Raw genomic sequence first — 12,514 nt, forward strand, 5'->3', positions numbered from 1 at the left:
CCATTTCCAGGAACTTAACTGCACCCAGGCCCAACTGAGGAATGGCTAGCAGTGTAACTTTCTTACCTTGGAGAGCACAAAGCGATCATTGTGAGGGTTTCGGGGGTCCAGGGCCTTGTAGCGCATGGTGTGGAAAAAGAGGACAGCCATGATCTCAGCAGCACTGCAACATGATGTGGGATGGCTGTGGCCCAAGAGAAGACAACAGGAAAACTGTGACCCGGGCCTCTGGGGATGTCTGTCCCAAAGAGACTCACCTGGCATATCAGACCCATGTACTCTTGCTCCCTGACTGCATGGTACGGTCTCAATGAGACCACTGCTAGTGGTCTGAGATCTGAGCAAGCCAATAGATGCCAGGGACTGTCATACTTTCCAGAAAGTACCAGCCAAGGTCCTAAATAGGGCTGAACTAGACAGAGTTAGAAGGCAGGCAGTCAAGGGCAGGAGAGATCAAGCTCAATGGATCCAGCCCAAAAGCTGCACCATGGTGGCTGGGAGCATAAGGAGCAGAAGTGTGCTGGATGGAGCCCAGTTCCTATAGAGGGGCTCCTAGTGGGAACCTAAGGACTCAGAGGCTGAGCCATGACTGACCAGTGAGACTGCTCACCCTTCCTTCTTGTCATACAGGGTCCATGGGCGGGGGTGGGGTGGGGCGGGGGGTATAGGGCAGGGATTACAGAAAGTTTCCAAGCCTGAAACAGCGTACCTTGGTATTTCCAATTGCACCACCGGGCTAAGCATTAGCTTTTTAAATGGGTGTTCTCACAGCTGGTACAGTACTTGAACCCATGCATTTGTGAAAAATTTTAAAAGCAAAATACACAATCTCATCTTCTACAAAGGGTACAATTAAAAAACCAAACCCAGCCGGGTGTGGTGGTGCACACCTTTAATCCCAGCACTCAGGAGGCAGGGGTAGGAGGATCGCCATGAGTTCAAGGCCAACCTGAGAATACACAGTGAATTCCAGATCAGCCTGGGCTACCTCAAAAAACAAAAATAGAACAAAAAACAACTCATTGTGCTTGTAGACAAGGGCTGAGGGCCTCCCATCCCCCACATTTTAGACTCATTTTTAATTACTGAAGAGCTCCCAAGTAAAGGCATTAGCACTGGAAAGCACAAGGACTACTTCCCTTAGAGATAAGAGTTTTTCATGTCTCATAGGACCCACTTGATCACAACGGGGCCAAAGGCTGGGCTCCTGCAGGACAGGCTGCAACTCTTGGCTAGCTGTGCAGCTGCAGGCCCCAGCCTCACACACATGCAGCTCAGCAGGGCCCCTAATGCTGCTCCCTAGACACGTCACACTAAAACATGCCCAATGCCAAACCCAACATGCAACCCAGGGGGTTTACACCAGCCACCTCCTCCCCTCCACGGACCCCCATTGGGTTAGGGGATGAGTCACTCCCAGCACAGACATGTTAGTAGAGTATTCCAAAGAACTATCCATGCTGATTTAGTACCCACATTCTTCACACGGTCATCTCATACTTAACCATTTCTAGGAATTCCTGGTCATGGGGAAAAGACACTATACCTGAAAGAGGGAGGTGAGGACATGTAAACAGCAACCTTTTCCTGCATGTCAGGGGTCTTAATTCCCTGCTCCCAGCACCAGTCCAGCTACAGACCACCCCAGTCAATGACAGTCCAGTCAGTGGACCATCTGCCTGCCTACCTATTTCCAAGGACAGCCCCATCCCCAAGGAAACTTCTTTATAAAAAGTCATAGACTAGCAAGAAAGGTACTAAGTGAATTCTGGGCCAAACTGCTCTACAAGGCCATCAGGAGGGGCACAGTGCTTTCCACGTGTGATAAAGGCATGCCTAGGCCTACAGAGGGGACGTGGAGGAAGGAAGGTGAAGAATTATGAGACATACCCCAAGCTGGAAACTAGACTGAACAGGTGACTTTATGGCCTCCTTGCTGGGCCCTTGAGTGATGAGCTTACAATTCCTTATTCCCTTCAAAGTATGTCTGGTCCATTGCTGGCACAATTTTTACATCCATTGAGTAAAGGCCACAAAAGAAAGGATCCCTATGACCCTGGGTTCCCCCGCCCCTCACTCCTTCTGCAAAGTGTCCTCTGGGCTGGGAATATGGTGGGTTGTGTCACTTGTTGAGATGTATGACTTGTTCTAGTCATCTCTGGGGTTCAGCTTCTTCACTTGCAAATGGGAACCCAGTAAGAGAATGCATCCACTGACCACCACCACCCTTGGCTGGAGGTCCAGGTGGCAAACCTCAGTGCCTCTAACTCCACATCTATAGGCGAGGACTGTGATCTACCTCTAGCCATGAGCAGACAAGAAGGAAGAAAGGGGCCCAAAGCATAGTCTGTGGCTTCAGAGCTGAGCATCTCTTCTGGGCCAGACACCTATAGGCCTCATCCTACTCTGTACGGAACTCCTGAGGATGGAGAGTGGGCAGAGGTAGGGTGATGGGCCACAGGGCACTTACCCTACCACAGGAATTACAAGTAGACTTGACTATTTATTCAGAGGGACCACTTACAATACTAATTAGTTCAATGTACCCTTAGCATGTAGGGAGCTTGGAGATAGACCCTCCCTCCTTGTTCTCTCACAAGGGAGCACTATGGTCCCCTTACTAGGGGGGGTCTCTCAACTCTTTAGCACTCCCTACTGTTCTGAGGCTTCCCTGTAGAAAAAGGACACTTATCTCCTGCTCAACAGACTCCCTCAGGAAAAGGATATCAATTTCCATAGTAATGGTTACCCTCCTACACTAGTAGGGTCATAAGACTTCTCAATGAACAAGTAGAGAGGCTAAACACTTGCTATCCTTACCATGTTGCCCCCAATGCATACAAAACCCAATAGCTAAGAGCAGACATCCAACATCTAGAAAAAAACAAACACGGGACTAAGCTCAGACAGTAAAAATAAAGACTAAAGGAGCAATGAGATGGCTCAATGATTAAAGGTGCCCCCTTACAAAGCCTACTGGCCTGAGCTCAATTCCTTAGTCACCCACATAAAGATGGAAGGGTATGTGTTTGCAGCAGTAAGAGACCCTGGTGTGCATATAAACACACACATGTGCTTTTTTTTTTTTTTCTTCAGTTTTTCAATTTTTCGAGGTAGGGTCTCACTCTGGTCCAAGCTGACCTGGAATTAACTCTGTCATCTCAGGGTGGCCTTGAACACATGACAATCCTCCTACCTCTGCATCCCAGGTGCTGGGATTAAAGGTGTGCACTACCACGCCCAGCTGCTTTTTTTTTTCAAAGTAGAGTCTCACTCTAGCCCACACTGACTTAGAATTCACTATGTAGTCTCAGGGTGGCCTTGAACTCACAGTCTTCCTACCTCTGCCTCTGGAGCACTCAGATTGTGTGTGCCACCACACCCAGCTAAATAATTTTTTTAAAAAGATTAAGATGGGGGTGTGGTGGCACACTCCTTTACCCTCAGCACTTAGAAGGCTGGGGTAGGAGGATCACCATGAGTTTGAAGCCAGCCTGGGCTAAAATAGACACCCTGTTTAAAAAAAAAAAAAAAAAAGACAAAAGCCAGGCATGGTGGTGCACACCTTTAATTCCAGCATAAGTAGGATGATTGTCATGGGTTTGAGGGGCACCCTGAGACTAGAGTGAATTCCAGGTCAGTGTGGGCTACAGTGAGCCCTTACCTTGAAAAACTAAAACTAAAATAAATAAATAAATGAATAAATAAATAAATAAATGAAATGAAACCTCCTAAGCTGGCAGGGGAGGGGGTGTATGTAGCTCAGTTGGTAGAGTAAACCCTGGACTCAATTCCCAGCACCACATGAAATCAGACTTGGTAGTATGTGCCTGCAATCCCAACACAAAGTCAAGGGGTTCAGAAGTTCAAAGTTGGGATAGAGAGATGGCACAGTTGTTAAAGATGCTTGCTTGTAGAACTTGATGCACAAAATGGTTCATGTGTCAGGAGTTCATGCGAAGTAGCACAATGCCCTGACATGCCCATACTCTTTTTTCTCAAATAAACAATTGTTAGTCGCCAGCCAGGCCAAATGAGCCAACGGTGTAATAGTGGCACATCTGTCATGGTGGAAACCAACTGCCCTCCAATTGGATTGGAGGCCCGCTCCATGGGGGGGGGGGGGCGGGATACATCCCTGATACTGAAAATTTAAAACAGGGTAGTTATGAGGTTAGGGGTGTAACATCTGCTGATGTCTGGATAAGTGTATATACTATGTTTATCAAACTGCCCAGTAGGGCTAGAGAGATGGCTTAGTGGTTAAGTGCTTGCCTGTGAAGCCTAAGGACCCCGGTTCAAGGCTTGATTCCCCAGGACCCACGTTAGCCAGATGAACAGGGGTGGGGTGGGGTGGGGCGAGGGCAAGGCACCACGCGTCTGGAGTTCCTTTGCAGTGGCATGTCCATTCAGTCTCTCCCTGTCACACTCAAATAAATAAATAAACATTTAAAAAAAAGCCCAGTAAGCACTTCTCTTAATATTTATAGCCTTATATTAATGCTACTGTCACTTTGGGTAGAGAATCTTCTCTTTTCAGATGGCAGTGACCTTGGGATGACTCAGAAGGTATCCTGGTGCTAGAAAGAAGTGACTGGAGTACTGAGTAACATCTTGATCACACCTTCCAAGGCTCAGGGTCTAATGCGGAAGAGGTGGCGGAAGGAGTCTAAGAGACAAAGGAACATGCTCCCCCAGACACAAAATGGCCTGCATATATATCCATGACCTCACCGTGCCTGACACTACCTATACAAGACCGAAGAGGAGGAAAAGATCATGACATCAAAATAAACAAGAGACTGATTGACATGGGGAGGGGATATGACGGAGAATGGAATATCAAAGAGGAAAGTGGGGGGAGGAGGGTAATACCATGGGATGTTTTTTTCTTTTTTTTTTTAAGGACCACATAATTTTTTTTTCTTAATTTTTATTAACATTTTCCATGATTGTAAAAAGTATCCCATGGTAATAACCCCCCCCCCCGCACTTTCCCCTTTGAAATTCCATTCTCCATCATATCCCCTCCCCATCTCAATCAGTCTCTCTTTTATTTTGATGTCATGATCTTTTCCTCCTCTTATGATGGTCTTGTGTAGGTAGTGTCAGACACTGTGAGGTCATGGATATCCAGGCCATTTTATGTCTGGAGGGAGCACATTGTAAGGTGTCTTACCCTTCCTTTGGCTCTTACACTCTTTCTGCCACCTCTTCTGCATTAGACCCTGAGCCTTGGAAGGTGTGATCAAGATGTTACTCAGTACTCCAGTCACTTCTTTCCAGCACCATGATACCTTCGGAGTCATCCCAAAGTCACTGCCATCTGAAAAGAGAAGATTCTCTACCCAAAGTGAGAGTAGCATTAACATAAGGGTATAAATATTAAGAGAAGCGCTTACTAGGCAGTTTGATAAGCATAGTATATACATTTTTCCAGACATCAGTAGATGTTACACCCCTAGGGCTCATGACTATCCCTGTTTTAAGTTTTCAGTATCAGGGATGTGTTTCCCCCCATGGAGCGGGCCTCCAGTCCATGGGATATTTTTTATAATCATGACAAATATTAATAAAAATTGAGAAAAAAAATATAGGGAAAAAAAGTTCAAAGCCCTCAGCCCTCAGTTATATAGCATGTTTGAAGATAGCTTAGGACATATGAGACCCTTCTCAAAACAAAACAAAACAAACAAAAAAACAAGGAGGGGCTGGACAGATGGCTTAGCAGTTTCACAATGTGGGTCATGCTTAACCTCCTGTGTCAGCCAAGTATTGGGATTATAGGTGCATGTGCTCAAACGTTTTATGTTATTATGTACATACCTACTGAAAAAATATCAGGGACGTTGGAATGGTGGTGTCCACCTGTAATCCCAACACTCAGGAGTAAGTGACAGGAGGACTGCCTATGAGTTCTAGGCTACTCAAGGCTACATAATAAGATCTAAGACAGTTCCTCAAAAAAAAAAAAAATTAATGAATAATAATATGGGGAGAAAATTCAGGATGCCAGAATGGAAGTTCCTGAAACACTGAACGGACTCCTGTCTAGAATGAGTCAGACTCTAGATCTTAGATCACTTCTCTGTATCTTTGCTACATGTTACCTCCTCTAGGAGGCCCTCCATGACGCCATCTCTAAGCACTCATCTCATAGTCACTCACACTTGTACCAAATGACTAAATAAAAGTATATAGCACATACACAAACTGGCAACTGTCCAGTTGACAGATATCCTGATTAGTATCAGAGATTAATTCCAACCTTGTTTTGGTCTCTCAGTGCTGAGAAAGCCCAATGAAGGAAGCTCTCATGTGTCTGCACTTTCCTGACAAGTCATACAACCTCCGAAGATTACATACATCCCTGTCCTGCTCATGAATGCAACTAACATCTAAGCAAGAGACCCCGGAGTGACCTAGTCAGGCAGACCCACCTGCCATTGGAATCTCCCCAGCTACCAGCTTTGCATCTATCCTACCTTGCCTCCATGCCCATCAAGAGCAGGCAGGCTAAGGTGCTGGCTCTATGCAAGTTCCCAGCTTCAGGAATGTTCTGAGGATCCAGGGCAGATAACTGTGACCTATGGCAAAAAGAATGTTCCTAAATCTAGGGGGCCAGGTACTAGTGACCACAGGCCAAGTCTAGGGGGCCACAGCTGGAGTTCACAGTCATGAAGATATCTCCGTCAGACCCCAATGTGAGGGCTACCCTTTGTCCCCAGCTTCAAGAAACACTGGTCACAGGGTGTGGTGGCGCATGCCTTTAATCCTAGCACTTGGAAGGCAGAGGTAGGAGTTCAAGGCCAGTCTGAGACTACAGAGTGAATTCCAGGTCAGCCTGGACTAGAGACCCTACCTCACAATAAATAAATAAATAAATAAATGTAGAAAAGAAAGAAGAGAGGAGAGAGAGAGAAAGAAACAAACAGACAGGCATTGGTCATGCTGAGTTCAAAGATCACCCAGATGGTCCTCGGAAGCCAGATGTCTTCAGAGTGACTTGAGTAAGGCTGCCACCCTGGCGCAATCTCAACGGCTTTCCTCTTGCCTCAGGCAAGGGTGGGGAGAAAAGTTATTCTTAACAAGAGGCTAGAATCCTGCAGGGGGCCTCTAAGCACTCAGCCAAACCACCCCTGCATACAGAGGTGGGCAGCATGTGTAAAACCAGCAATAATAGGTAGTGGGGTTCTAGGGCCGGCTCCATCAGCTCCACTCCTAAGGGATCTCATGTGAAAACCGCCTACCATGATTTACATGTTGCTTGCTCTGCAAAGGCTTGTGCTGGATGCTCAAGCCCAGTATGGCACTGTAGAGTGGTGTAAAACTCTGTGTTGGCACACGCCTTTAACTGCAGCACTCCGGTAGAGGACTGCGGTGAATTCTAGGTCAGACTGCCACCTCAAAAACCACCACCAGGGGCTGGAGAGACGGCTTAGCGGTTAAGCACTTGCCTGTGAAGCCCAAGGACTCCAGTTCAAGGCTCGATTCTCCAGGACCCACATAGCCAGATGCACAAGGGGGCACATGTGTCTGGAGTTCGTTTGCAGTGGCTGGAGCCCTGGCGTGCCCATTCTCTCTCTCTCTGTATCTGCCTCTTTCTCTCTGTCATTCTCAAATAAACAAACAACAAAATTAAAAAAAAAAAAACCACCACCAACAACAAAAATCTTAAGAAGCAGAACCTAATGGAAGGTCATTAAGTCAGTTGAGAACATGCCCTCAGATATGCCTGTGGTCTGTGAGACCCTACTTGCTCAGGCTTCCTGTTTCACTGTGTGATCTCTCTCACACACACACTCCCACCATTGCTATTCATCATGAAATTCCAGTGGGGCTTACTAGAGCCTATGCCATGCCATTTGGACTTTCTGCATCTCAAGTTATGAGCTAAATAAATTCCTTTTCTTTATAAAATTATCCTGCCTCTGGTATTTGTTATAGTAATGAAAAAAGGAATTGCCACCTTTCTGTGAACTTTTCCTTTAATGATGAAACTGGGGCTCTGGGATGGGCAGGGCCTTTCTAACAAAACCACACACAGTTGTAGCTGGGCATGGTGGTGCACACCTTTAATCCCAGCAACTGGAAGGCTGAGGTAGGAGGATCACCATGAATTTGAGGCCAGCCTGAGGCTACACAGTAAATTCCAGGTCAGTTGGGCTAGAGAGAGAGAGAGACCCTACCTTGAAAAAACAAAATCAACAACAAAACCAGTTTTTCAGAGCTCCTCATGCCCACTAGCTAGGTCTGGACCTATATTAACTTCCTGGTGCTGTCTTCAAAGATGTGAGTCAGAAGTCTGGCCCAGCAAAGTAAGCACTGAGAACTCCCTACCACCAGTCTCAGCAACCTGTGACAAGGCCACTGGGTTTTCCTTTTGTTAAAACTTGGATGAGTGGAGCACATGGAGAGAGATGATCCCAGAGACAGTTTGGGCCCAGCCTCAATAAGAAAGCCTCTGTGAAGGCTGTCAACACAGCTGCAGCTCCTGGTGAATCAGTGTGCTCACTCCTGTGGTCTAATGAAGTTCACTGTAGACAGGATTTGGTGAGGCACATCCTTGGGAAGGCCTTCTCCCCATCCTGAAACCAGCAACTTGGATCCTGTCCTCACTGACAGGACATTCCAAACCAGCCACAGTGAGTGACCATGGACTAGATCAAATCTTGTATCTCCACCATAGACCTGAAGACGCACGGACAGGAATAGTTCAGCAGCATCTGCAGCAGAGGCCTCAGTACTGAGAGCCTCACTTGATAGGACTCACCATGTGGGAAGGGTCACTGGACCTCCAAAGGTGCATCTGGGAACCAGAACACATCTATGTCTCGAGTCTTTCTATACACACACACACACACACACACACACACACACACACACACACGGGGGGGGGGGACACCCATTTCTCAAGTCTCTTTATACACACATTTCAAAATCCCTTGTGCCAGGGGACTGTATAGCAATACTTCTTTTAGAAAAACAAGACTTCTCTACTTCTTTCTTTTTTTTTGGTTTTTCGAGGCAGGGTCTCACTCTAGCCCAGGCTGACTTGGAATTCACTATGGAGTCTCAGGGTGACCTTGAACTCATGGCAATCCTCCTACCTCTGCCTCCGAGTGCTGGGATTAAAGGCGTGCGCCACCATGCCTGGCTTAAGACTTCTCTATGTCTTTAACATTTTATTTTTATTTATCTGACAGAGAAAGGGTGGGCGGGAGGGAGAGAGAACAGCATGCCAGGGCCTCCAGCCACTGCAAATGAACTCCAGACGCGTGCACCCCCTTGTGCATCTGGCTGACATGGGTCCTTTGGCTTTGCAGGCAAACGCCCTGCCTTAACAGCTAAGCCATCCGTCCAGCCCAGATTTCTCTATTTCTTTCCTGCACCTTACACACGGGCAGAAAGGATGTTACAATTCCTTTGTTTCTTTTGCACAAGGATACTTTTGTGAGTTCAGTGAGCTCCTCTCCAAGGCTACAATGTAAACACAGGTTCACTCAGTAGCTACTGGCCAGTCTTTTGGGCGGAGACTACTTGATAATATTTGGCGAGTGAGCCCCCATAATTGTAAATGTTATTTCTCTCGAGTACTTTTCAAACTAGTCTCTGCCTTGGCTGGACCACTTTCTTCTTTCCCTCCATTCTCCAGGCTTCTGCTGCTCATACACCCTCAGGGCTTCCTGATAGAAAGCCATGCACCAAGCAGTATTGAATAGCCACAAATTACCAGCGGGGGCAAGTCACTTAACACCGAAGTTGGGCTATCTTCATCTATAAACTAATTCTCAGAATGTAATCAGGGATGCTGTATCACTCCAGGAAAACCCACCTAGCTGCTCAGTGACCCTGTAGAGGTCTTATCCAGCTTTGTAAAACGCTCAGAGGTCTGTCCTAGTAGGTTGAGTATCTGCTCTCTCTCTTTCCAGTCCACCTCAGACCCCAAGGGAAGCCCACTGAATACTAACCAAACAAGCGACATAAGATGTGAAGACCCCCCCTGAGCTAGGCGGAGGGGCTGTTGCAGAAAGGAATCGGGTTCATACCTGAGCAGGGGATAAAAGTGCTGATAAAACCCCAGGAGAGATAACAGGTCCAAAGTGTGCATGAGTGGGGTGGGAAGCAAAGGGCCTGCAGTTCCAAACCTCCAGACAACAGGGCGTCTTAAAGGCCTCAAGGGTGAGTGCATCCCACCCTGAAAGAAAAGGGATTCATCCCTTAATAATATAGCCCGTATGGAACTGTCCAGAAGCCAGATTCTTATCTCTGTTCTAAACCCAGCTTGGTTGAGGCTTTGAAAGCCACCCCGTAGGTAAAACCCACACCCCGCTGTAAGTGGCTCCGTAGCAAGGCCGAGGCAGAGCATGGGAGCGGGAAGTCGCCCCTTCCTGGAGATGGCCCAGCAGCCACCCGCCCGCCCTCCGCTTCCGCGCAGCACGTCTTCCCCTTCCCGCAGGGGCCGCGTCCATGTGCCACCTCCCGCTCCCGCGTCCTTAGAAGCCCTTCGATCCAAGCCAGAGCCCCAGCCCCTGGGTGCAGGAATATAAAGGACTGGGACCCTCGCCCCTGGGTAGCAGGCACGGAAAGGGGTGACGGGAGGAGGAGGACCGGGACGTGTCTATGCAAGATGGAGGACTCGACAGAGCCCATCCTCTCCGACTCCAGTCCCAGCTCTCGCCGTGTGACCTTGGGCAACCTACTTGAAGTCGGAGCCTCAGTTTCTCCATCGGCAGGCCGGTGCAGCGGCCGGAGGCTCTCGCGGAGACCGGTCCCGGGGGCCCCCCGCCCCGCCGCCGGGGAAGAAGCTTCGCGACCCCGCGCCTCGGCGCAGCCGGCGGCCCGACGACCGCGCCCCCGGCGCCCCCGGCGCCCCCGGGGTGCGTACGGCGCCGCCCGGGCCGTCTCCCTCCCCGGGCCCGCGCGCGCTCACCCCGAGCCCGCCGCCGTGGTGGCCTGGATGGAGCTGATACGCAGCCGATTGGCCGTGTCCTTGAGGGCCTGCAGCTTCTGCTGGTCGGGCTTGTGGTAGCCTTCCATGGCGCGGACCGCGAGGAGTCGGCGAGGACGAGGACCGGAGAGAGCGCCGCTCGGAAGCGGGCGCGGCGCGCGCATTAAGACGCCCGGGCCGCCTCCGGGGCGGGGCTGCGCGGGGCGGGGCCCGGATCACCCCAGGCCGACGAGCAGACGCAGCCCCGCCCCGCCCCGCCCCGCGCCCCTGCCCCGCCTCGGCGCTTTGCCCGCCTTCGCCTCTGTCAGAAGCACGGCCAAGCGGCACCTGCATTGCTCCAGGTTCCAAGTTTGGCTGCTAAAAAAGCGGAACGCTCCTTTTCCTCCACTCGCTTGGGTGGAATTAAGAGGGAGGTAATCACTGGTAAATCCACTTTACAGAGGAACAAGTTGAGATTTGAGCAAGGTCCTTCAAGGTCACAGCAGACCAGCCTCAGGCCTAAAAAGGCCAGGGCTTCAGGTGCCTCTACAGGGAATAAGAATATAGTACTTGGGCTGGAGGGATGGCTTAGTGTTTAAGGCATTTCTTTTTTTTTTTTTTTTCCTTTTTCGAGGTAGGGTCTCACTCTGGCTCAGGCTGACCTGGAATTCGCCATGGAGTCTCAGGGTGGCCTTGAACTCTCGGTGATCCTCCTACCTCTGCCTCCCGAGTGCTGGGATTAAAGGCATGCGCCACCACGCCCGGCTAAGGCATTTCTCTGCAAAGCCAAAGGGCCCAGGTTCGATTCCCCGGGACCCACGTAAGCCAGATGCACAAGGGGCCAAATGCATCTAGAGTTCTTTTGCAGTGACTGGAGGCCCTGCTGTGCCCATTCACTCTCTCTGCCTTTTGAAGCTCTCTCTCAAATAAAATGAGATTAAAAAAAAAAAAAAGAATATACTACTTGTGATAATACCGGCTAGTGCTGAGTAACTAGAAGAGTAAGAAGAAGAAAGCCCTTTGCAGATTACTTAGGGTCTAGAAGGAGTGGATTCAAGCAAGGTGTGCTGGCACATACCTTTCATGCCAGCACTTGGAAGGCAGAAGTAGGAGGATCTTTGTAAATTCCAGGCCAGCCTACGATTGCAAAGAGAGTTTCAGAATTCCAGATTACCTGGGCTAGAATTATACCCTACCTGGAAAAAGCTACAGGAGGGCCCCCACAACACGCCACCCCCCACCCCCCGAACATTGGGAGGCACCAGTGACATCCTCAGACTGAGTCCCCTCGGAGTCTTCTACGAAGCCTATATTCAAAGCACAGTCATGAGACAATGGGCTCAGGTCACGTGAGTGCCCCATCCCTTCCTTAGGTACTACTTGACTGACCTGATTTCCAGGAGCCCAGCGGGCATCCTACATAGCTCCTGACTTGTGCTGGCCTGGCCCACAGAGGTTGCTCTGGTCTGACTGTTAAGGGCTAGGGGTGGGGAGTGGGATTAGAGTGATATGCCACCTTTAGAGGCCTGGAAGGTGCCACCTCTCTCCCCTCAGGCTGCTCTCTGGTAACAGGCCTTCAGTAGT

General features: G+C 49.3%; 1 protein-coding gene across 4 annotated transcripts in view; it reads right to left on the reverse strand.

Annotated features, from left to right (window-relative positions):
- Positions 1-11,120, reverse strand: part of Tkt (transketolase) — a 32,915-nt gene extending 21,795 nt beyond the window's left edge. Inside the window, exons 1-3 of one of the 4 annotated variants that reach the window (XM_045135866.1) lie at positions 10,934-11,065; positions 10,050-10,198; positions 67-184 (exon numbers count right to left, since the gene is read on the reverse strand). In XM_045135866.1, the coding sequence (XP_044991801.1) occupies positions 67-184; positions 10,050-10,192 (261 nt within the window). In that variant the 5' untranslated portion in view covers positions 10,193-10,198; positions 10,934-11,065. Of the gene's footprint in view, positions 1-66; positions 185-1,505; positions 1,547-10,049; positions 10,199-10,933 lie in introns of those variants that run through there. The other 3 variants (XM_045135868.1, XM_045135867.1, XM_045135865.1) reach the window with 3 other exon arrangements.
- Positions 11,121-12,514: the final 1,394 nt, after the last annotated feature.

This window comes from Jaculus jaculus, chromosome 16 (genome assembly GCF_020740685.1).
Source record: "Jaculus jaculus isolate mJacJac1 chromosome 16, mJacJac1.mat.Y.cur, whole genome shotgun sequence".
In the NCBI taxonomy this organism is placed as follows: domain Eukaryota; kingdom Metazoa; phylum Chordata; class Mammalia; order Rodentia; family Dipodidae; genus Jaculus; species Jaculus jaculus.